This window comes from Pezoporus occidentalis, unplaced genomic scaffold, assembly GCF_034315485.1.
Source record: "Pezoporus occidentalis ecotype Australia unplaced genomic scaffold, CSIRO_AGI_Poc_V1 ctg102, whole genome shotgun sequence".
Taxonomy (NCBI): Eukaryota; Metazoa; Chordata; class Aves; order Psittaciformes; family Psittacidae; genus Pezoporus; species Pezoporus occidentalis.
In genome coordinates, this window is record NW_026912801.1 from 1,274,445 (window position 1) to 1,297,579 (window position 23,135).

At 49.5% G+C, this 23,135-nt stretch overlaps 1 protein-coding gene across 1 annotated transcript; it reads left to right on the forward strand.

Moving 5' to 3' along the window:
* The first annotated feature begins 503 nt into the window (after positions 1-503).
* On the forward strand, positions 504-22,013 carry UBE3B (ubiquitin protein ligase E3B). The gene is made up of 27 exons (XM_062615517.1): positions 504-624; positions 1,605-1,774; positions 1,860-1,980; positions 3,255-3,314; positions 3,552-3,656; positions 3,758-3,854; positions 4,340-4,425; positions 5,109-5,191; positions 5,310-5,415; positions 6,443-6,563; positions 7,196-7,373; positions 7,750-7,919; positions 8,418-8,585; positions 9,366-9,537; positions 10,112-10,230; positions 10,871-10,985; positions 11,392-11,491; positions 11,963-12,082; positions 12,400-12,576; positions 12,669-12,779; positions 13,215-13,352; positions 13,752-13,817; positions 15,822-15,880; positions 17,502-17,684; positions 18,302-18,413; positions 18,584-18,676; positions 19,136-22,013. Exons 2-27 carry the CDS (start codon positions 1,608-1,610, stop codon positions 19,325-19,327), a joined length of 3,219 nt encoding a protein of 1,072 aa, XP_062471501.1. The 5' UTR covers positions 504-624; positions 1,605-1,607; the 3' UTR covers positions 19,328-22,013.
* The last annotated feature ends 1,122 nt before the right edge of the window (positions 22,014-23,135 follow it).

Consider the following 23,135-nt stretch of genomic DNA (forward strand, 5'->3'; position numbering starts at 1 on the left):
AGCGAGCGAGCGAACGGAACGAACGCGGCGGTGCGGGTTGCCGGGCGGACCCGCAGCGCGGATACAGGGGGAGGCTGCCGGGCAACGGGGCGCTGGGCCTCGGCCTGAGGCGACGGAGCCGCCCGGGCCCCGGCGGGACGAGGTGAGGCCTGCGGGGCTGCGAGGGGGGCCGGGGGGGCTCTGCCGGCCGCTCTGCGCGTGGCTTGGGCAGGGGCCGTGCCTTGGAGCCCCGCTGTGGGTGCCCCGTGGCTCCGGTGCCGGCTGTGGGAAGCCCTGGCTGCGGGTGGCTGCCGATCGGTTCCAGGGCCCTGCCGCGCTTTAGGCTTGTGTTGTACATCAGATGAGCTCCCTCACCTTAACCGTGAGGGGGTGCCCGTGCCGGGAGCCACAGCGAGCGGTGCTGCGCCTCTGCTGGAGCCTTTCTGGCTTCACGGTCTCTTGGGGGTGTATTTAGGGGTGAGTCCGGTCAAAAGCACTTGGATCTGCAAAGGTAAAGCCTGAACCCCCGAATCGCCCACAGGTAATGCCCCTCTGTGGGCAGGAGCCGCCCGAGGCCAGCGGGTGAGCACCATGTTTGGGTGTGAATGACTGCCGTGCACCTCCTGTGACGGGGTAAGCCCTCAGGTGAGTTTGTTCTTGAGGATTTATAAAGCCCTGGTTGGGTCTGTGCGTTTTGTCTTGTTGGGTGGCAATAAAGGAACTTCCAAGCATTTCCTGTGCCTTTTCCCTCATATCCTTGCCTATAGAACTATAGAACATAGTTCTTGCCTATAGAACTATAGAACATAGTTCTTGCCTGTAGAACTGTTCTTGTCCTTTATCTCTAAAGAGGAAAATGAAAGCAGCTAAGACCAGAAAGGGGAGTTGCAGTGCAAGGAGTGGAGCACAATGACACCACACTGAGCATTTATTTGATTTCTCTTAAAATCTACTTATAGAATCATAGAATAGTTAGGGCTGGAAAGGACCTTAAGATCATCCAGTTCCAACCCCCCTGCTGTGGGCAGGGACACCCCACACTAAACCATCTCACCCAAGGCCTCGTCCAACCTGGTCTTGAACACTGCCAGGGGTGGAGCATTCACAACCTCCCTGGGCAACCCATTCCAGTGCCTCACCACCCTAACAGGAAAGAATTTCCTCTTTAGATCCAATCTAAACTTCCCCTGTTTGAGTTTGAACCCCTTACCCCTTGTCCTGTCACTCCAGTCTCTAATGAAGAGTCCCTCCCCAGCATCCCTATAGGCCCCCTTCAGATACTGGAAGCTGCTCTGAGGTCTCCCCGCAGCCTTCTCTTCTCCAGGCTGAACAGCTCCAACTTTCTCAGCCTACTTGTCTGCATTATGTTGTGGGCATTGCTGTAGTGCTTCTGATCTCGTTGTCTGTGTGTTGCTGCAGTCCCATTGCCAAGTAACCGTGGCTTCCCGGGCCGTGCGCTGCACACATTGCTCTCTGTGCCGCTGGGTTCTCCACTTGCCCTGCTTCGCTGTGTGCTGTCGACCTTCAGGAGGAACATAAAGGCTTCCCCTTGCCTGTGTGTTTTGTGCCTCTGCTCCTTGTTCCCAGGTGTTTGCTGCAGTGAGCCTCTGCTGCCTCGCTCCCAGGTGATGAACATGTTCAGTGCGAGCCAGTCCTCCAAAGCCCAGTTCCTCGACAAAGCGCGTCAGGCCCGGGAGGAGCGGCGGGAGCTGAAGGAGCGGGAGCGTGCTGCGGTGCTGCTGCAGGCTCTGGTCAGGAGGTTCCTCTGCCGATGCCGCCTGCAGAGGGAGATAAGGTGTGTGGGATCCTCCCTTGGCTCCTGCCTGGAGACGTGCGCTGGGTTTTCACCTTCTGATCCTCGTTATTGCCCTCTTTGGTAGGAGGGAAGTGGAGGATTTCTTTGGGACAAATGAATCTGGCTCGAGCAAAAGGAGTGCTCTTTCCATCTTCAGAATTGCTAGGAAACTGCTGTTCGTATTTAATCACAAAGAGGACAAAGAGGTAAGGGGGCTACTCTGATGGGCTTTTCTTTTGAGAATGCATTTTAACATGTTAACTATGGTTAATTAGTTTCCTAGTGATGGTGTAGGTTCCTGTGTTGTGTTTTGGCTTCAGAAATGTGATCTCTGTTTCCTGGTCCTTCTGGGCGAGATCTGCCTGTAGGAATGAAACACAAGAAGCCTTGAATTTTTCAGGAGCAATTTCCTATTCAGGGTGTAGTTTAATGGATGCTGTTCCTGGTGACTGTGCCAACCTCAGTAACTGAGCAGCTTCCTGACTTTGTCAGCTGCATCAGCTCCCCAGGCAGGTGCGCTGTGGCCAGTCACGGATTGCTCTCCTGGCACAGCACAATGTGTTGGCTGTTTGTATTGCAGCTCCTTTTCTGACCATGCCCTCAACTGTGGTTTCAGAGTGAAGCCCTTTGCCATAGTGTCTATGAAATAATGATGAGGGCAATTATAAGGCAAACAATTGGAAAAGGAAAGGCTGTAGTTAAATTGCAGCTGCAGTGGGTGACTTCTTTAATCTCTGTTCCCTCAGACTCCTGTTGATGGGGCAAGTGCTGCAGATTCACTTTTCTGTAGGTACAGCATCAAAAAGAGATGTGTGTGTTATCCAACTCTTTTAATGCCTGGCATCCATCTGCAGTTCTTCATACAGTAATTGGGTGTGTTGCTGAAAAGTTCCTGCTCTGCTGCTGCTTCTTCCCCTTCCACCATCAAGTCAGTCCTTGCTGGGCTGAGGACTAGACCGTGCTCATTCCCACTCTTATTTCTGGACTCTGCTCTTGCTTCAGATCACCACAGCAGCCAAATTTGTGGCTCAGCATAGCTTTATAACTTGTGAGCATCTGGCAAATACAGTTGGACTGAAATAATCATTAAGGAGTTGGGGGTGTGATCCCCCCCAGAGCTGTGATAGTCAGGAGTTTGGAACACACTGCTGCACTCATTAGCATTATGTTGTTGTGGCTGAACCCCAACAGGAAGATGCTTTCCCTGGCTTCAGCCCGTGCTGTTGAAGGGGGCAGTTTAACAGGGGTGGCTGAGGCATTCCTCCTGTTGATGAGCACCATGTTCAAGGAGGGAACTCCTCTGCGTAGCTGTAAGCGTGACGTGCAGATGTGCTCTTGGGGAAAGAGCAGGGAATGTGTCTGGAATATTTGTTGGTTTGATACAGATGTATCTGACTCCCTCTGCTGAGCCCTTCCTTGTGCTTTTCCAGAGTAGCCCATCCTGTAGTTAGAACTAATGCCACTTGCTTTTTCCCCCCAGAGATTTGAGAAGCTGTGTCGTTGTATTCTTAACAGCATGGATGCTGAGAATGAGCCCAAGGTCAGCAGGATGGGGTTTGGTTGGGGGTGGGAGGGTTGTTTGGGTTTTCTTAATTCTATGTGTGGGGATTTAGTGGTTTTTCAGTGAATTTTGGGGAGAGAAGTAACTTGGTCCTGCTGCTGGGTTCAGCAGGACACTGAGGAGGTTGCTTTGTTACAAAGCTTCCAAAGTAATGTTTTCTGTCAGTCTGTAGCACAAATACTAATGTTGCTCCCATTTGTATCCTGCCTTCCTCAGGTGTGGTATGTGTCCCTGGCGCTCTCCAAGGATCTTACACTCCTGTGGATCAAACAGATCAAAGACATTTTGTGGTTTTGCTGTGAATTTCTCAAGCAGCTTAAGGTAAGGAATATTTTCTCTGTGTTTTGCACCCTGCATGTCACAGGTCTGTAGTTTGGCCCAAAGCTCATTTAATTTGTTAACACTGGTGTTTGTTATGGCAGCCTGACATCCTACAAGACTCCAGACTGGTCAATTTGCACCTCACAATGCTTGTCACCTTCACAGACACTTCCACATGGAAAATCCTTCGGGGAAAAGGTTGGTGCATCCAATTCAGTACTTCTAAGTCACTGATTTGGGACTTGCTATTAAAATCTACCAAATGCTGTTTGTGCACCTTGTCTTCTCCCTGTGCTTGCTGCAAAGATTCATTGTGCTTCTTGCACAAAGCACAGAACGATTCCCTGGGGATTAGACAGGCTGTTTCCCTTAGAACAGCAACAGTTGTTACAACATTTTTATAATGCTTCAAAATCCCACACATGAGGGCAGTGTTCAAAGGATGCTGGAATGTGCTTAGCACTGGGGGTTTATAGGAAATGCACATAGAAAAGGTGGACGAGTGTTGTAAGGAAATGAGACTCTTGCACCTTAAGACTTGATGTGAAATGCTGCTAAAATGGTGGCTTTGCATATAAGGGACTTTGTGCAAGAACGACTTATGGGGTGATGAACTGTTTTAGAGTGTGTAAGGAAGTGAAGAGTGATGCCAGTTTAGTAACACTAGTGCTTTAACCCATAAGGTGAAACCCTGAGGCCTGCCATGAACCACATCTGTGCAAACATCATGGGACATCTGAATCAGAAGGGATTTTACTCCGTGCTGCAGGTCAGTCTTGGGCTGATACAGTTCTGTCTTCTCTTCATGCAAAACAAGCCCCAGTCCTGTGCCGTGGTCCTTGTTCTGAGGAAGCTTTTATAATCTCTGTGGTGGTGTGTTGTGGTTGTGGAGCACTGGGAATTTGTGTGTGGTCAGTTTTCTTTGAAGCAGTAAAGCAGAGTCTTTCCACTTGAAACAAATGCACTGTCTCCTTTTTGCCACTGCTGCTGATTCTGACTCCTACTTAATCATCTCTCATGAGACAGACAGGAAGGAGTCTTGAATATCTTCCCAAACTTTGCTGCTGCCATGTTGCATGGGTTTGGGTTGTTTACTGTTCTGCTGGGGAAAGGAGCTCATGGCATTTTTCTTCATCCTTTAAATGAGAATTATGTTACCAAGCAGCTCTGAGCCCTGCCTGCTCATTTGTAAAGGCCTGGAGACGTTCTGGGTACAGGTCCTAGAGAAATAAGTACTGTAGAGTGTGTGATTCCATTGCATTGTCTCTGTTCTGCTGTTGCTAACCTGAAGCTCTTTCAGTTCTGCCAAATGACTTGTAATAACGGGGTTTTGGGTTGCTTTGGTGGTGTTCTTTCTCTCTGGTCTAAAAATGTCTTTCAGAAGTAATCATAATCTTTTTTGCTGAGGGGGTTTGTGTGGTTTTTGATTACTTTTATTATTTTAATTTCCAGATTTTGCTGACTAATGGCTTGGCAAGATCCAGACCTTCCCTGTCCAAAGGCTCTTTAACTGCTGTCTTCTCTCTTGCACTGCGGTAAGGCAGGCAGAGCAGCTTGGGATGATGTGCAGCCAAAGCTGTCTTTCTTGTGCTTTTGAAACACTCCCCATTGCTTGGTCAGGTTACTTGCATTGAAGTATTTGTCTCTCTGTAGCCCTGTGGTCGCTGCACAGTTTTCAGACAACCTGCTGAGGTCATTTCTGATCCATATCATGTCTGTGCCTGCTATAATGACTCATCTTGCTACTCTAACACCTGAGGTAAGTGGGTGATGTAATAGCACCCAAACTCTACTGAATGTCACGTAGGGTCACTTGTCGTTCCATTTTATCAGCTCTTGGAACAGAGCACTGGCATTTCTGTTTTTCAGTTTCAGCTCTCTGCTCTGGAAGCGCTTGATCCCTAGATGCTCCAGATAACTTCTGTGGTGTTAGAAACCCAGAGTTATTGATCATAGAATCACAGAATAATTAGGGTTGAAAAGGACCTTAAGATCATCCAGTTCCAACCCCCCTGCCATGGGCAAGGACACCTCAAACTAAACCATGGCACCCAAGGCTTCATCCAACCTGGTCTTGAACACTGCCAGGGATGGAGCATTCACAACCTCCCTGGGCAACCCATTCCAGTGGCTCACTATCCTTACAGTAAAGAACTTCCTCCTTATAGCCAATCTAAACTTCTCCTGTTTAAGTTTGAACCCGTTACCCCTTGTCCTATCACTACAGTCTGTAATGAAGAGTCCCTCCCCAGCATCCCTATAGGCCCCCTTCAGATACTGGAAGCTGCTATGAGGTCTCCACGCAGCCTTCTCTTCTCCAGGCTGAACAGCCCCAACTTCCTCAGCCTGTCTTCATACAGGAGGTGCTCCAGTCCCTGATCATCCTTGTGGCCTCCTCTGGACTTGTTCCAACAGTTCCATGTCCTTTTTATGTTGAGGACACCAGAACTGCACACAATGCTCCAGGTGAGGTCCAGGTGATGCCAGTGGGTGATGGGCTGAGCTGCCCGAAAACAGATAAATGAATAAAATAAGGCACATTTTGGGCCACATGGGTATTCTGTAGACAGTTGCAAACGTCTGTCTAGAACAAGAACATAGCCTGTGCACCTGCAGAGTGTTTTGTTTCCTAGACTAGCTTCATGTCAAACACTCCCTTCAGTGCCACAGGCTCATCTTGCTGCTTTCTTTGGCAAGAAGTGACAGTCCAACTTGCTGATGGCAGGCGAGGTGTGGTTCTGTGTGGTGCTTCTCAGCCTCACTGGCACTTAAATTCTGACTTCCAGCGTCTGGTGGTGATAGAATCCCATGAGCTTTTCCGCAAATTCATCCTCTTTTTGAGTCGGGAAGCACAATGCCAGGATGTCTGCGTGTGCTTAGAGGGGAGTCACACTCTCTGTTTGTTAGGTAAGCACCCTAACACTTCTTTGTTTTACTGTGCTTGGAAGATAGTCTTGATTCAGATCTTTCTCCATGGGTCAGAGCTGCCTCCAAATCATCTGGGGGGTTTTATCCTTATCTAAATAGCTTCTAAATAATAAGAGATGTGTTTTGGGGGTATTGTAAATGTGTTTTAAGGCCCTTAGTAATGGAAGAAGGGGCAGAGACTTGCTCTTGTATACCTGTCATCATGCCTAAACTATGTATTATCCCTGCTAGCTTTTCACCTGGACCATGAGAAAGTCTTGTAGCATATCAGACTTGAATCTCACTTCCCTAATAGGCATGCTACTGAAGTATTGAAGTTCACATTGCTGTAAAAGTAACTAGAGGAACAGATGTAACTCTGGAATAACCATGGATTGTAGCTTTATAGTACTTCGTAGAAGGTGTTGGTGGGATGCAGGTGGCCATAGGAACATGCCACCTTAGTGGCTGATGTGTGCTGGAAATAGCTTGCCTCCTGTAGCCATTCTTCACAAAAATTCTCTCCTGACCTTGGAAAAGAGTTTGGGTTCATTTTGGCTGCTCTCTCTGTAACCTCTGTCCTGCAGCATCTGTTCCTCTTTTAAATCTCACTGTGCTGGTCGTTCCTCCAGGGAATCTTGTGTTCCTGGGCTCCTTGAATGATAAAGTTCTTGAGGAGGAGACAGCTCACTTTGTGGGTGTGCTCATTCACATGCTCTCCTACTGCCAGAAGTACGTGTCACAAAAGAAATCCAACCTCACCCACTGGCATCCTGTTCTGGGCTGGTTTTCACAGACTGTGGATTATGGGTGAGTGAGGAGGACCTTCTGGTGATCCACGATGAAGCTTCTCTTTCTATTTTTCCTCTTCTTTTTATGCTGAAATGTGGTTTCTGGTTTGAGATGAACAGTGTGACCCTATTCAGAATAACTTCTCAGATGTTTCAGGTTATAACTATGAAATCTGCACAATATAAACTGCTGCATTCATACACAGAATATGAGATTAGAAAAATCAGTTAGTATACACCCAATATAGGACCTGTGTATCAGCTCTTCCTGTGAGGACCAGCTGTAGGGAGGGTGCATGCTCCATTTTGACTGTGAGTTGAATGTATCACAGTATCACTGGCTGGTGTTTTATTCCAGCCTGCCTTCTAACATGGCTCTCTGACTTGTCTTTCAGATTGAATGAGTCCATGCCTCTGCTGACAAAGCAACTGCAGCATCTCTGGGGAGTCCATATGATCCGCATCCTCTTCTGTGATGTGCTCAGCAAGAAATTGCTGGAGAATCAGGAAATAGCTCAGCTGCCATTACAGCCCATTTCCCCTCAGAACAGCCTTCCTATGAAGAGTGAGTTCTACAGGGCTCCCTTTGTGTGTGTGTACATGTCTTTCTCTCTCCCAGACTCGCAGGGCTTTGACTTCTCCACTTAGGCTAAAAGCTTTGAGTAGTTACTTGCAGCAGCTGCTGCTGCTTAAGTGGGGATCTGATCTCCCTGATTGTAATTCCTGCTCGGAATGCCTCTGTAGCCTGGGGTGTCTCTTTGGTGCTATAAAAATTACTTACTTATTTTAGCAGGTTTTACTCTTTCTTAAGTAGCTGAGGTGCTTTCTGCATAACTTAGAGCTTCCCAGGGCAAGGTGGGAGCCCAGCTTCCCAGATGAAAAGCAAGGTGAAGCTGCCTCATGTTGCTAGCAGCAATGCAGTGATCTGCCAGATAAGACCACCAAAACCTACTGTCTGGGGGGGTGACCCAGTCTGCCAAAATCCATTTTATTGCAGGGCTGCCAAGTGTCTGAGTGTGAGTGGGTTTGAATCACATTCCTCATGTGCTTCTCTCTCCCCCAGATCTGTTCAAAAGAGCTTTCCAGAAGTCAGCCTCTGTCCGCAACATCCTCAAGCCTGTTGGAGGCAAGCGAGTGGACTCGGCTGAGGTGCAGAAGGTGTGCAGCATCTGTGTGCTGTACCAGACCACGCTCACAACACTGACACAGATCCGCCTGCAGATCCTCACAGGTCAGGGCCCATCAGTGCTTTTTACATCACTTAAAATGGAGAGAAAAAGAAAGGTTTTTCTTATTAAATTCTATTGACTTATTGGTAGTTTTATTACTGACAGCAGTTCATTGACTGCTGGGTGGAAGGCTTGTTCCATCTGGGATCATACATCTGATCAATAACATTCATCACTTCTTTATCAAGCATTAACTCTCCAGAATACAAACTGAAGCAAGTTTTCCTGTAATGAAACCTGGGTTACTCCATAGCAAACTTAAGACTGAGTCAGTGTTTTCGAGAAGCCTGGCAATATTAATCTTTATGGTGGAAACACTGAAGTGCTTTCATACGTCTTGAGAACAAATGACCTGTCTTAGGAATGGATGGAGGAGGAGATAAGCACTGCTTTGGTCTAGTGACTAGAGCAGAGGGATAAGCGCAGAGCCTTGGTTGCTTTGTGGCTGTAGTGCTGACCACAGGTACAACGTCATTCTTTGTGTTCTCATCTCTAAGATGGCTCTAATGGTGATTGGACCACAGGAATTCATTCTTTTCTAAAGCTGCAGAATCACAGGAAGGGGTTTCAAATGTGCAAACTAATTGCTTGTTAAAAGCTTTTTTTCCTCTTCCCTGGGGATTGAGCATCTCTTGTTAATGCAGGCAGGCTTGGGAGCCAAATGTGATGCTTATGTTGCCAGAAGTGTTGCTTTTGCAAAAGGATCTTCAAGCTCCAAGTCACGTTGGTCTCCCTGGGCCTGCATGAACAAGCTTTACTGAATGTGCATTATGTTTTTCTAGGCCTCACCTACCTGGATGATCTGTTGCCCAAATTATGGGCCTTTATCTGTGAGCTGGGCCCTCAGGGTGGGTTAAAGCTCTTCTTGGAGTGCTTGAATAACGACACGGAGGAATCCAAGAGGCTGCTGGCCATGTTGATGCTCTTCTGTGACTGCTCCCGCCACCTCATCACGTAGGTATCAAGCTGAGGGTGCTCTCTAGGTTTGTAACATGAAGCTGTTGTGTTCCTAAAGTTTCAAGTGGAATAGTTAAGGTCTTGCTGCCTTCCCCTAGAGATAACTAGGCATTTTGAGTCCTGATAAGCCTTGAGGGAGAATGTTACAATACTGCTGCAAGAAAGCTCCCCAGCTTATGAGCTTCTCTTTACAACTCCTTTGCTGTCTCGCTCCTAGACTTACCCAACACAAAGGATTGGAGAAGGGGTGGAAAGCTGCCCTGGCTGCTCAGTAGAGACACTTTTCTTGGCTTGAATGATCCAAAAGTTTTCCAGAGGATGAGTGCATAAGTCCTTTTAACTAAGAAATAGTTGCTTTGCTTCTGTCTCAGACCTTTCATGCTGTCTTCTATTAGGATCAGATACCGATCAAAATCAGTAAATAAGGGTTAGTTGTTTATGACTTCAGATCTTCATGGGTATCAGCTGTCATAGAAATAAGAGCTGCTGCTGTAGGATAATGGGCCTTTATGAAAATTTCAAAAGGGAATTCAATTTACACTTGTGCATTTGCATTTGTTTGCTCTGGTAGGATTCTGGATGACATAGAGGTCTATGAAGAGCAGATTTCGTTCAAACTGGAAGAGCTTGTTACCATCTCATCTTTCCTGAATTCCTTTGTATTTAAGATGATCTGGGATGGAATTGTGGGTAAGTTCTTGTAGTAACTTCAGGTGATGTTATTGTTAGAACAAGTGATGATGAGTTTGGAATTTGAAGCTCCTGCTAATTATTACTTTGCACAAAACCCATACTGCATTGTGTGACATGAGAACATGTCCCAGTCTTTTGATGTCCAGATGCCACTGTCCTGCTTGGCACCAAACGCAGTGCACTTTTTCATTTCCTATAAGAATTTGTGTACCAGACATGATGGGTATGTTGTTTAGTGCCAGAGGCTAAGTTTAGCATGACTGGGCCATGTGTTGGGCAAGAGTAAGACGGTGCTTTGCCAAAGCAGAGTGGGCTTGCTCAGGTCTCTGTAGATATCTAGTGTTGACCTATATGCTGGTATCATCTGGGTACAGCTCTAATAATTAGATGAGAGAGTCCATTACTGTTGGGATGGCTCAGTTGGAGCTGGCTGAGGTGGCTTTGATGTGGTTAAGATCAAAGAAGGTGCTGTCTGTCTTCTGGGAGGCACAAAATCTCCTCCTAACCTCTGAAGGCAGTGGAGGTTCAGAGAAATACACTGCTGCTGGGAGTGTGGAGCAGATGATGAGCATGTTACTCTTGGACACTCGTGTTACCTGGGGTGCCTGGCCATTGCTGCTTTGCTCCTTTTGTTCAGAGAATGCCAGAGGGGAGACCTTGGAGCTGTTTCACTCTGTCCATGGCTGGCTCATGGTCCTGTATGAAAGGGACTGCCGCAGGCGATTTGCTCCTGAGGATCACTGGTTACGCAAGTAAGTGTCCAGCTCAAGGCATGGACCCTGTGCAGCTGTGGGCTTGTCCCACTGCACCAGCTCCCCTGTGGTGGCTGGTTTGGGATCCCTTCCTTGAAATCAAGTGCCTCTTGTTCTGCCCGTGAGATCAGGGTCAGAGCTGCTCCCTGTGTTTGCATGTAAGGACACCCCTGCTATTGGGCTTCTCTTCTGTGGTATAAGGATTAGCTGCTGCTCGTGGAGGGTGCTGCTTTGAAAACTGACTCAGCACCTACCAGCTTGAGTGTCTCTTCTTAGATGTGTACGCCTGAGCACTTAAGTTGTGTTTGAAATGATTACAGGTTTCCTCTCTCTCCCACCCCCAGCTGTTTATACCACACATGGGCATTTCTCAAGGATCTCTGAATCTGTGCCTTTCTTTGTAAAGGGACCTCAAACCCAGTGTGCTCTTCCAGGAGCTGGACAAGGACAAGAAACGAGCTCAGCTGCTCCTGCAGTACATCCCACATGTCATCCCCCACAAGAACGTGAGTGGGGCAGGGGCAGAGGATGGAGGCTAAAACCCTGGTGGCCTGGGGTGGAAGGGATGTGTGTCTTGAGCATTTTGTGGCATGGAGCTTGTGATTTAAATACCAGTGGAACAAAATCTTCTCCTGCCCCTCCCCAATATATTTCCTCTAATGTGTCTTGATTTCTCATTGAGAGAGAGCTGATTTGTGTGGGCAGCTGCATAGACTCCTCCAGCAGTGCATGATGTGGCTTTGGAGAAAAAAGCAAAGTGCCTTAGATGAGAGATCTTTATGTGGTGATAGGAAAGGTGCTTTTGTTCTCAGTACTGTCAGTACAATGTCCCTCCCAAAGCAGAGCTTCGAGGATTTCTTGGCCCCACTGTTCCTAGAGAGTAGATGGCATCATTGGGCCTTGCTGGGAGCAGGACAACCTGCACTGCAGGGTAAGGAGCCTTGTGGATGAAGACTTACATTTGTTTTCTCCTTAAGAGGGTTCTGCTTTTCCGTAACATGGTGACAAAGGAAAAGGAGAAGCTTGGCCTGGTTGAAACCAGCTCTGCATCCCCTCACGTCACACACATCACTATCCGCCGCTCACGTATGCTGGAGGTGGGTAACCAGTGACTCGGTCTGGCAGGAGTATGGGGTGTGAGTATGTTGGTACCTCCTCCTCTGTGGGTGCTGAGGGGCCCATGGCAGTCTGTCTGCTTTTGGATGAAGTAGTGTTGCAGGATGATGAACCTTAGTTCAGATCAGCTACAAACCTGGAGTTCTGACGAGGAAGAATGCTGGTCTGTTTGAACACAACATAGAGTGGCAGGTGCAGATTGCTGTGGTTTAGGTGTCTCCTGTCTCTGCTGCATGCTGTGAGGGTGTTTCACGTGTCTCCCTGTGTGACTGTCCTCTGGCTCCTCCGCTCCACATAGGATGGATACGAACAGCTACGGCAGCTCTCCCAGAATGCCATGAAGGGAGTGATCAGGGTGAAGTTTGTGAATGACCTGGGAGTGGATGAGGCTGGAATTGACCAAGATGGGGTCTTCAAAGAGTTTCTGGAAGAGATCATAAAAAAAGTGTTTGATCCTGCACTCAATCTGTTCAAGGTATGATGCAGGGCTGCAGAAGCTGACCACAGTGACCCATTGCAAGCAGGGGCAGGCTGGCTCACTGTGCTGTTACCTCTGTTTGTGTGCAGACAACCAGTGGTGATGAGAGGCTGTATCCATCCCCAACATCCTACATCCACGAGAACTACCTACAGCTCTTTGAGTTTGTGGGGAAGATGCTTGGGAAGGCTGTGTATGAGGTGAGCTGAAGGGGCCATATCAGGATATAGTCACTGTTGGTACAGCACTGTCCAGATGCAGTTCTGTGACGGTGCCCTTTGCCTTTGAGAGCATCTGTCATGTGTTTGGAGAGGTGCTACTGAAAAGGTAAATGACTGAAGAGGAAAAATGACCTGGGTAAAGGCACTGATGGTGGAGCAGTCTGGCACTTACTCAGGCATGGATTAAAAATCCATTACCCTCTCCATGTAAGGTAGTTCTTTGAAAGGAAACATGAATTTCCCCTGTTGCCTCCTCTAATGAATGGATCTTATGAGGATCTGGGGTTTTTGGCTGATTTTGTTGTCTTGAATCTTTGTACTTGTCCCACAACACATGAAATGCCTGCAGGCCTCCGGAGATGCTGCACAGAACAGGCACACAGTGGGATCTTACCTATGCGTTCTTGTCTGTAGGGAATAGTTGTGGATGTACCATTTGCTTCCTTCTTCCTGAGCCAGCTCCTTGGGCACCACCACAGTGTCTTCTACAGCTCCGTGGATGAACTTCCCTCCCTGGACTCTGAGTTCTATAAGAATCTCACTTCAATTAAGGTTTGAGCATTACTTTTCCTGTTGTTCAACTCCCTAATCCCTCGCTGCTGCTGGAAATACTGCATTTGCAAATGTCTTTGGGGTACTGATCACCTTTTAAACACCCTGGAAGGAACTGGCGATTCTGAAGCAGGCTGGCAGGCGGCTGTCCTGTGTTTTTCCTGGGGCAAACAGGGATGAGAAAGGAGTCTGCAGGTGTAAACCTGGAACTGGCAGTCAGGAAATCCCAAGTTTTAGCCTCAGCTCTCGTGCAGTCTCCCCATAGCCTCAGGCAACTCATGTATTAGCTATGCTTTGGTGCCTTGTGCCTGCTGGAGATCACCAGAAGAGTAATAAGAAGATGCAGAGCTCCTGCTGCTAACTACTGACCTTCATCCCCTTTCTCTGTTGTTCCTCCAGCGTTACGATGGTGATATCAGTGACCTGGGCTTAACGCTGTCCTATGATGAAGATGTGATGGGTCAGGTAGGTTTTTATTCAATGTCTGCTTGGGCCAGCATTCTGAACACAAAGGAGACAAGCTACTACAGCTCTTGGTGTCTGCTGAGCTTCCTGAGAGCTGGTCTTGAGCATCTAAAAGTCAGCCAGCCTGTCCAAGCTCGTGCTGCCCAGTGTTTTTTTCCTCTGCTGCTTGTGTTTCTGAGTATGGTGGATGCTCTGTGTGGCCCATCTGAACAAGAATCCTGAGGGGACTGACTGATAAATGACCTTGTGTTTGACTGTGCTCAGGGCTGAGCTCTGTGCTCCTTTTACACAAGAAAAGCCTGTGCTGAAAGGCTGGCTCAGCTTCAGAGGTTCTCTGAACTCAGGCACAGGGTTCTGTGACTTGGTTCAATATTTAGCTATGGGCAAAGAGCTGTTTCCACAAAAGAGGCTGCCCTCTGGCCCTGAATTTTTCTACTGCCACAGATTTTTGCTTTCTAGTTGAAAAACATTGGTTTGTGCTTTCCCTGCATAACTGCTTTTCCCTGCTTTCAAATCTCTGTGAGGAGGGAGAAATCCCTTGTCTTCAAACGTAGTAGCCCTTTCTGTCAGAGAAACTTGAATGTGTCAGGGGGTCTCTTGGCCTTGAGAAGAAAAGGCCATTTGTGAGTCCCTTTATGAAGTCTTGAAGGTACCTGCTTGCTTGAGCCCTGCTTCTGTGATGCTGTGTGTAAATAGCTGGAAAATACGGATAGGCAAAATAAAAATGCCTTTGCTGTCTGTGTGTGCTGCTGTTGCTGTAGGTTCCGAGGGGAGACCCCAGCTAGTGCTAAGCTTGGGCACTGTTAGCAGTGTAAATCCAGTGGCAGAGAGCTCAGAGACCCCTAAGTCATGGGAGTGTTTATCTGGGGCAGCTTGTCCTTGAGAGCTTTGCATGCTGCAGTTGCTTATTCCTAAGCTGGTTAGTTTGGACTTAGCTTCCATCCAATAGCAATAGCAGTGTAAATGCACCTGCAAAGCTGTGAGGTTGAGTGGGAAGACAGGGAAGTTCTGATACAGCCCTGCTTTGCACACATGAGAGGCTGCATCCACAGCACAGTGGGCTCAACGCCTCGCTGCTGCCTCAGGATTGCTGAGGTTTGAGCTCTGAGATTACTCCACCTGAAAAAGAAAGGTAGGAAACAGCATGGGAGAGCCCAGCAGTCAAATGCTGAGTGCTGCTGCATGCAGAGCTTCAAAACAAACCAGGGCACTGCTGTTTCCCTTGTGCTTTGGTCATGCTGAGCCAAGTGGGGTAACCCTGTGGTTCCTCAATGAATTCTCCTGTGTTGGGCTCCCTTCTGACCTTGAAGTCACCTGTAACTGAGGCACCAAGGCCACTGTAATACATGAGTTAATGACTTCCCATCACTTGGTGTTGGTGCAAAGATGATCCCTGACTCTGCTGCTGCAGCAAGCACCAGGAAGGGTTCCTGCTGTTGTCCCTGAGCTGTGCTGTTGGCCGAGCACCAGCCCTGGCCTGGCAGGGCAGGGGCAAGATGCTTCCCAGCTCTCTCACTTTCTGAGTGCTCTGCTTCATGCCTTGAGCGCCCGGCTTGAGGGACAGTGGACTCCAGGGAGCTCTGTCACTCAGTGGCCCCAGATGAGACCTGTGGAGCAGACAGCTTTGGATTGCACTGTTAGATTGAGCTATGCAAAGGCTCTGAGCTCGTTCAGCCTCTGGATTCTGGGATTGTGTCAGTCCCCCAGGGCTCTTTGAATTGATTTGCGTGCGGTTCAGCAGTGATGGATCAGTCTGGAGAGGAGGCTTCTTGAAGAAGGGCTGGCTGCACTGGTGGGAGAGTTGCAGTTCCCCACTGTTCAATTACTCTGTTAATAGTTCAGTGCAACTGGTTCAAGGCAGAAGCAGAATTATTACTTACATTTTAAATCCTACTGTTTCATTGTGAAAATGAATGTTTTATGGGGAAGGAACAGCTTAGCAGGGCCTTGCTTTCCACTGTGGTTCCAGGCAGTAATTAGCAATACAATCATTTCTTCCCTCAGCTTGTTTGCCATGAACTTGTTCCTGGAGGGAAGACCATTCCCGTTACCAATGAAAATAAGTAAGTACAGCAATTAGATTTTTAAGGTCACCACTGCAAAATACTTGATTCTAGTTCCTTGGGCTTGCATTTGGAATGAATTGAGATGGATTGGAGTAGAAGGAGCACATAAATATCTTAATGGAATTTCCTGGTTACAGTTCATCGGCAGAAATTGCATTAAATTTGATTTGCAAAATAAAAATTGACAATTTACTTCTTGAAACAGCACTTCTGAGGTCAAAGGCACAGAGCCTGTGAGATTCTGCAGGATTTAATGATGGTGATAGATACAGACAGATGGATTCAAAGCAATTCAGGCACACGGTCGTGAACATAGAGGGCACAGATGCTCAAAGACACCTTGGAGCAGACAGATCCTCTCAGAATGATAACATGTGGCAGTTGTATAAAGCACCCCTCTTCAGAAGAGGCAGTGGTGAATTCAAATGCAGTCGACAGTCGTACTTTGGGCACAGGAAATCAGAGGAGACACGGAGCCCTGTAGCTATTTTCACAGATAAGCGGCTTTTAGATAGTTATCGTAAATGTCAACTCCGGAGCCTGGAAACCAAACCCACCTTTTTGTTCCCTTCATTTTCTTCTTCTCTGTACCCTTCAGTGATCATAAAAGCGGGATAAAATAGTTATTAAGCAGATGTGTGTTTGAACTGGTAATCTGGGGGTTGTTCACTTTAATGGCAAGTGAAAGCTGGAGCCTACCTGAGGATTTGTCTTTTAGTCGTGCTCTGCAATTTGATGGTCCCAGTCTTCTCCCTTCTTGAGCTCTGACCAGGGAGTTTGCATTTGAAAGGCTCTTTGCCTTGTCAGAAGTCAGCTCAGGGAGAAAGCTGAAAGTCTTCTGTGTTGCTCTACTCCCTTACAGCAGAAACTTTGAAGCCTTTGTGCAGATGTGCACACAAATTGGTAGCTGGGAGGGAGCAGAAGTGGTGCAAGTGGAAGCAATCTAGAAATAGGTCTCTCTCTCTTAACAGTGGAGGGAGGTTACCTCGCTGAAGACCCTGTCAGAGTGATTTTGGTGGTGTCTGCCTAGGAGCTGATAAAGAAGGATCAGCAAGCTCGGTTGTTTTGATTGTTGGTGAGAAGAGGAAGCCTGACAGTGCTTCCCTCTAATAAACAGCACGCCTCTTCCATGCTCCTGGGATGAAGGTGGCAATCTCCCAAGTGGTTTTTAGTGTGGTGTTTTCTCCAGCCATAAGTTTCAGTGCAGGTGGCATCAGGGCCCGGACAGTTGTGTTTTCAAACCTAGAGGAGTGCCTGTCACTGGGGATCTGGTCCTTTAAAGAAGAGTTGGACACGTGCTCCCCCCCATTGGCTTCTCTCTGGCCAAGGTTAATCAAGTGATTATTAGAGCCAGTTAGTCCCTGGGTTGGGAAGGAGCTCTAAGAAATGTGCAGGCAGTACCAGAGGCAGGGGGAGACAGCAAAGTCTGGGCAGAACAACAGCTCTTTCTGCTTACATGAAGAGCAGGGCCTTGGACAAGAAAGTTTAATGCATCTCCAGGCAGTGCCAATCCCTTTTGGGTTGGAGAGGCAGGTCAGCAGCCTCGTTCCTGCACTGTTGAGGTGGGTATCCCTTTACTGCTCCAGCTCTTCACTGCCACCTTCCCTGTCACGCACAGGATCAGCTACATCCATCTCATGGCTCACTTCCGGATGCACACGCAGATCAAGAGCCAGACAGCAGCGCTCATCAGTGGCTTCAGGTCCATCATTAAGCCTGAGTGGATTCGTATGTTCTCTGCACCCGAGTTGCAGCGGCTCATCTCTGGTGACAACGCTGAGATCGACCTCGAGGACTTAAAGTGAGTGAGCAACTGGGTCTGCTGGTGTGGCTCAATAAACCAAAGCAGTTGTTAGAGCTGCATGGAGGTTTGCAGGGCACTGACTTGGTCACAACTTTTTGCTCCTTCCAATGGAAGTTTGGGGAGTGAATAGAAACAAATAGAGCTGAAGAACGTGTTTCTTAAAGCTGATTTGGACAAAGTCCTAATGAACAAGGGGGTACTAATCTATGAGGGTGGTGAGACACTGGCACAGGGTGCCCAGCGAAGCTGTCTCTGCCCCATCCCTGGCAGTGCTGAAGGACAGGTTGGAGCAACCTGCTCTAGTAGATGTCCCTACCTGTGGCAGGGGGTAGGAACTGGGTAAGCTTTAAGGTCCTTTCCAACCCAAACCATTCCATGATTCTATTGAACGGGAAGGGTCCTTTCTTAGACTGCTCCCTGAGAGCAGAATTCCTCTCTCCCTTCCCTTTTCTCTGATGAAGTGCCCGGTGTTGGTGAGGGCTCACTCCTGGCAGTGTCTGCCACAGCAGTGAACCCTGATCCTAGCAGGCACTGATTCCAGTGCTTATCACCTGGCAGCTGTGACCCTCCTGCTGCAGGGGGACACAAGCCTGTCACAAGCTTTCTCTCCCTAGAAAACACACGGTGTACTATGGGGGCTTCCATGGGAGTCACCGGGTCATCATCTGGCTGTGGGACATCCTGGGCAATGACTTCAGCCCTGAGGAGAGAGCCATGTTTCTCAAGGTAAACACAGTCCTTTCAGCCCAACCTGTGATTTGGAGTGCTTGGGCCTGGGCAGTTCTCCGGTGAGCTGGGTGCTTTCTACACTGAGAGGCAGTGTCAGAATGCCATGTGTCTGTTACAGGCAGGCTGCTCTCACTGCTGCTGTATTTCACTGCCCATCTCTCTTTCAGTTTGTTACCAGCTGCTCCAGGCCTCCACTGCTGGGCTTTGCCTACCTCAAGCCTCCTTTTTCCATCCGCTGCGTGGAGGTCTCTGATGATCAGGTAGGACCCTGCTTGCTCTGGTCTTACACATTCCCTGCCGGGCTTCTGCAGGCCTCCTGCCCTGCCCAGCTTCCTCTTCTCTGTCTGAGCAGGAGACTCTTTAAGACACAAAGATAGATGTTCTGTAGGGCAAAGTGAGAACAGTCTTCTAACACGATGCATATAGCTGCACCTACCTCTTCCCAGATACAGCAGCACTTGGGCACTTTTTGCCTGTCGCTAGGGTTGTATTTTCTCCTTGGGGCCATCCTGTGCCTCTTACCCCAGGGACCCTGCATGTCTAAGGGCAGTTGCAGTTACAAGAGGAGCTCCCTTCTAGGTGTTGCAGGGCGCAGGGCTTCGAGGTTTGCCTCTCCCTGTTCCTAGCAGACAGGTTTTAGCACCTCTGTGTGTAGGCACCCTGCTTGGAAGGAGCAGAGCAGGGCAGCACGAGGGTGATGCATTTCTGCCCTGTTCCAGGACACGGGTGACACGCTGGGCAGTGTGCTGCGGGGCTTCTTCACCATCCGCAAGAAAGAGCCGGGCGGGCGCCTGCCGACCTCCTCCACGTGCTTCAACCTCCTCAAGCTTCCCAACTACAGCAAGAAGAGCATCCTGCGGGAGAAGCTGCGCTACGCCATCAGCATGAACACTGGCTTCGAGCTGTCCTAGTTGCCATGGCCCTGCACTCCGCGATGGGGGCTCTCAGAGCTGCTGACTGCTGCTGGAGGTGGAGGCCTTCCCGCACAGAGGCTGGATGAGCTCCGTGGGAGCTGGCTGCTCACTCGAGGGCTGGAGAGATGCAGCTGATAATAGAGGTTTACAGGGAAGAGCTGCTGGGCTAGACAGGGCTGGCTCTTTGTTGGGCACTGCTCCAGGAGGAGGGAGGTGATGGGCCCGACCCAATACACTTCACTTGACACCCACGTAAATCGTCTTTAAAAGCAAACCCCGGGGGAGCATAAAAGGAACAGTCCAAGTGCCAGTCAGATTAGTGACCGTGATACCCCCCGGCAGCCCGTGGGGCCTGGGCAGCTGCTGCTGTGGGAGTGTTTCTTTTCCCTTTCCCAGGACGTGGTCCAGTTTCTTACTGGGTGAAGTCAGCCTGGGGGAGGCTGCACAAAGGCAGAAACGTGACAGAGCCCACAGGGAGAGGAGGAGGCGGCGTTGGATGTGCCACTGTTTTACTCAGGACAGGTACTGCCCGGGGGCTTCCTCGTGCCCTTGCTCTGTGCAAGGCCCTTGTGTGTGTCTCAGAGGGTGAACCACTTGCCCAGCCTCTGGATTCAGCAGGTTAAAACCAAGCAGATGAAGCCCACCATTCTCAGGAAGGTTTCAGAGGGCTGTAGGTTAAGAGCTGAAGCTGCATGCATGGGCTCAGCGTGCTGAGCCTCTGTGCCTCTGCCAAGCTCATGCCAGGGCCTGTGCTTTGGAGGCGAGGGGTTGTCTGAGCTTGCTCAAGGAGCAGAAAAAGGTTTAACTTGATTTAGTTTCCAGAGGACAGGAGCTGGCACACAGCTTAGGCAGCCCTCGCTCCCCAGCGTGGTGCTCCAGTGGGGCAGGTCCCCCCTGTGCTCCATGGAAGGGGAATGTGTGGAGCTGCCCAGAGCCCTCTGGAAACCACCACTGGCAAAATTCCTCGTGCTTGTGTGGAAGTTTCACTTTGTTTGCAGGCCCTTTTGTTAGGGAGATGTGCTGTTCCAAACAGGACTTGGCCTCTGCGTAACAGCTGCATTTGCTTTGTTGCCAAACTTTCTTTTGGTCGCTTTGTCTCTTTCTGGCCTTATTTTTAACACTTGGTGTTTGCTTGGAGCAGGCAGCTCTTCCAGGTGGTTCTGAAGGGCAGGTGGGTATAGGTGTGTGTGTTGGGAAGGTGCAAACCCTTCCTGCCATTTCTAATCCAGTCCAGAGCCTGATTTCTCAGGTGTCTGCAGCTTCCCAGCCTTGGCCCCTTGTGCTGCAGGAGCTGGGGGAGAGGAGAGATTCCCATCTCCTGGGCTGCTCTGTCCTTGCTGGTTTCTGGCACAAAGGAAAGCCATGTACGTTCTGCAGTTCAGGATAGGATAAAAACCAGTCATCTTCTCCTCTTCCCCTGTTGCTGCTCACTAAGGAAGCAAGCTCCCACAGAAGCTGCTGGTATTCCCCTTGGATTTCACATCCCCTCCTTACCTTCCTAAGGTAAGACACTGGTAACCCTCACCCTGTGCTCTGGCCCCTCTGTGCTTTGTGGACAGATGGGCTCAGAGCCTCACCAGAGCCACTCCTGCATGAGGCTGACATAACCTACCTCCTTGCCTTGGTCCTTCCCACAGGGACTCACACCCCAGGCCCATTCTGGGCAGCATGGGGCTCTGCAGGGAGATGCTCCCTGGGCTCTTTGGCATTCATCTGTGAAATGAATCCATGGTTTCATTTCACAACTCAAACAGACCAGGAAATACTTGGCGCTGTTTAACCAAGAGTATAGAGATGGCCTTTGCTTCATCTTCCTCTTCTGGCTTGCTTCAGCTGCTTTTTGGAGAGGTAACCCTGGTTTTAGAACCAATGCCTGGATGTGCATTTGGAAAGCAAAGCCAGGGTCCTTTTCTATGTCAGCTTCATTACTAAACAGGGGTGACTGGAAGTGTTGGTGAGGGCAGGAATGTCTGTGTTCAGAGGGCTCGAGATCCTGGGCTCCGAGTCAAAAGGAATTAATAGTAAATTTGTTTTATTAACGTCACTGTTTTTAACATAGAGCATTTCAGCATGAAGCACTTGCTGACAGTGTGGTTGAGAGGGTTAGGCACTGACTTGTACCAGTCTTAGCTTCAAACACCACACCAGATCCCTTCTTTTTTCCCTAGGGAGGTGCAGTGTGCCTCAGTAGAGCACGATGAGCATTCACTGAAGTGAGCTGTTGAACCCTGAAATAGAATCTTTGCTCCCTTTTTTCCCTTCATTCCTCAGGAGTATAATTCCTAGAAAAGATCTTAATGCAGACTTAGCTAGGAGCCCCATAACCTGCAATTACTGCACTATGAGGCACTACATCCAGTTTGTAGCTAGTGTGTAAACCAGGATTGCCTGGTAGGTGCCCTGCTGCCCGTGTGAGCAGCAGCAGCACCATTTCTCTTGTGTAGCTGCTTTCTACAACTGGCTTTGGTATGTTTGTACCCCAAGCAGAAGGCTGTGAGTGGGGACCAGCCCTGCCTGCACCGGTGGCCTTGCACAGGGGCTCCCTGTAGGGCAGGGATGGATTTGCCACAGGAGATTAATGACTGTTCTTCCTATAGAAGACTTGTTTCTGTGGGACCTTGGTTATGTCCCTTGTATCAGAAATGCAGGGAAGAGAAGAATAAACCTGGGATGAGCAAGGTGACCGGATGTCTTCTCTTCCTTGCGCTGGGTGTTCTGCTCCAGCTCAGAGCATGGGGGGAGCAGAGCTTTTAGGTGCTGGGACTGGGTTTGGACAGCTGGTGAGCCAATTCTGAACCTTCACACCAAGGAATCCTGCACTCACTGGTGGGGGGAAGGAGAAAAGAGGTTTAGGGAATGCAGGGTGGTGGGACAAGGCTGCGCTTTGGATTTTAGAAGCTGCCCTAAGGACCAGCCATGGAGCTGATACGAGGCTTTGACAAGGGATGTAGGGACAGGCCAAGGGGAATGGCTTGAACCTGCCAGAGGGGAGACTGAGATGAGCTCTTAGGCAGAAGCTCTTCCCTGTGAGGGTGCTGAGGCGCTGGCACAGGGTGCCCAGAGAAGCTGTGGCTGCCCCATCCCTGGCAGTGCTCAAGGCCAGGTTGGACACAGGGGCTTGGAGCAAGCTGCTCCAGTGGAAGGGGTCCCTGCCCGGGGCAGGGGTTGGAGCTGGAGGAGCTTTAAGGTCCCTTCAATTCAAACCATTCCATGGTTCTGTGATAACAGTAGCTTTACATTAATGACACAGGCATTGTGTTCATCCTCTTGTCTGGCTCTGGAAGCATCCTTGTAAGAGCGAGGAGCTGTGCCTGCTGCTGCTGCAGCTCCCCCCCGGCTCAGGTCTGGTGCATGGCAGCACGGTCCTTCGCTGCCTGCCCTCACCATGCCCACGGTGCTGTGCTCGCTGTGGTTCCATGCCCGTGGTGCTCGGGGCCAGCCCCGTGGGGAGCAGGGGGGGGCATGGGGCTCGCAGTCAGTGTGCAAGCGCCATTGTTTTGACACTGAGGCATATGGCACCGTCAGGGAGAGCAAAGGCAAGGAGCAGCAGCTGCTGCCGCCGAGGCAGAGCTGGCAGCAGGCAGCCAGGCCTGCACCGCGCTGGTGCTGAGCCGGGAGGGGTGGACAGACCTTGGTGCTGGTGCTGCCCTGTCCCAGCCATGGGCTCCCACCACTGCTGCAGTGCAGGCAGAGTGTGCTCGGGAGCAGACGGCTCTTCTCCCTGCTCCTCTTGTGTTCCTATAGACTCTGCCCATCCCCTGGCTCTCACCACCCACTGGTCTTCCCTCTGATACCACTGTTGGGC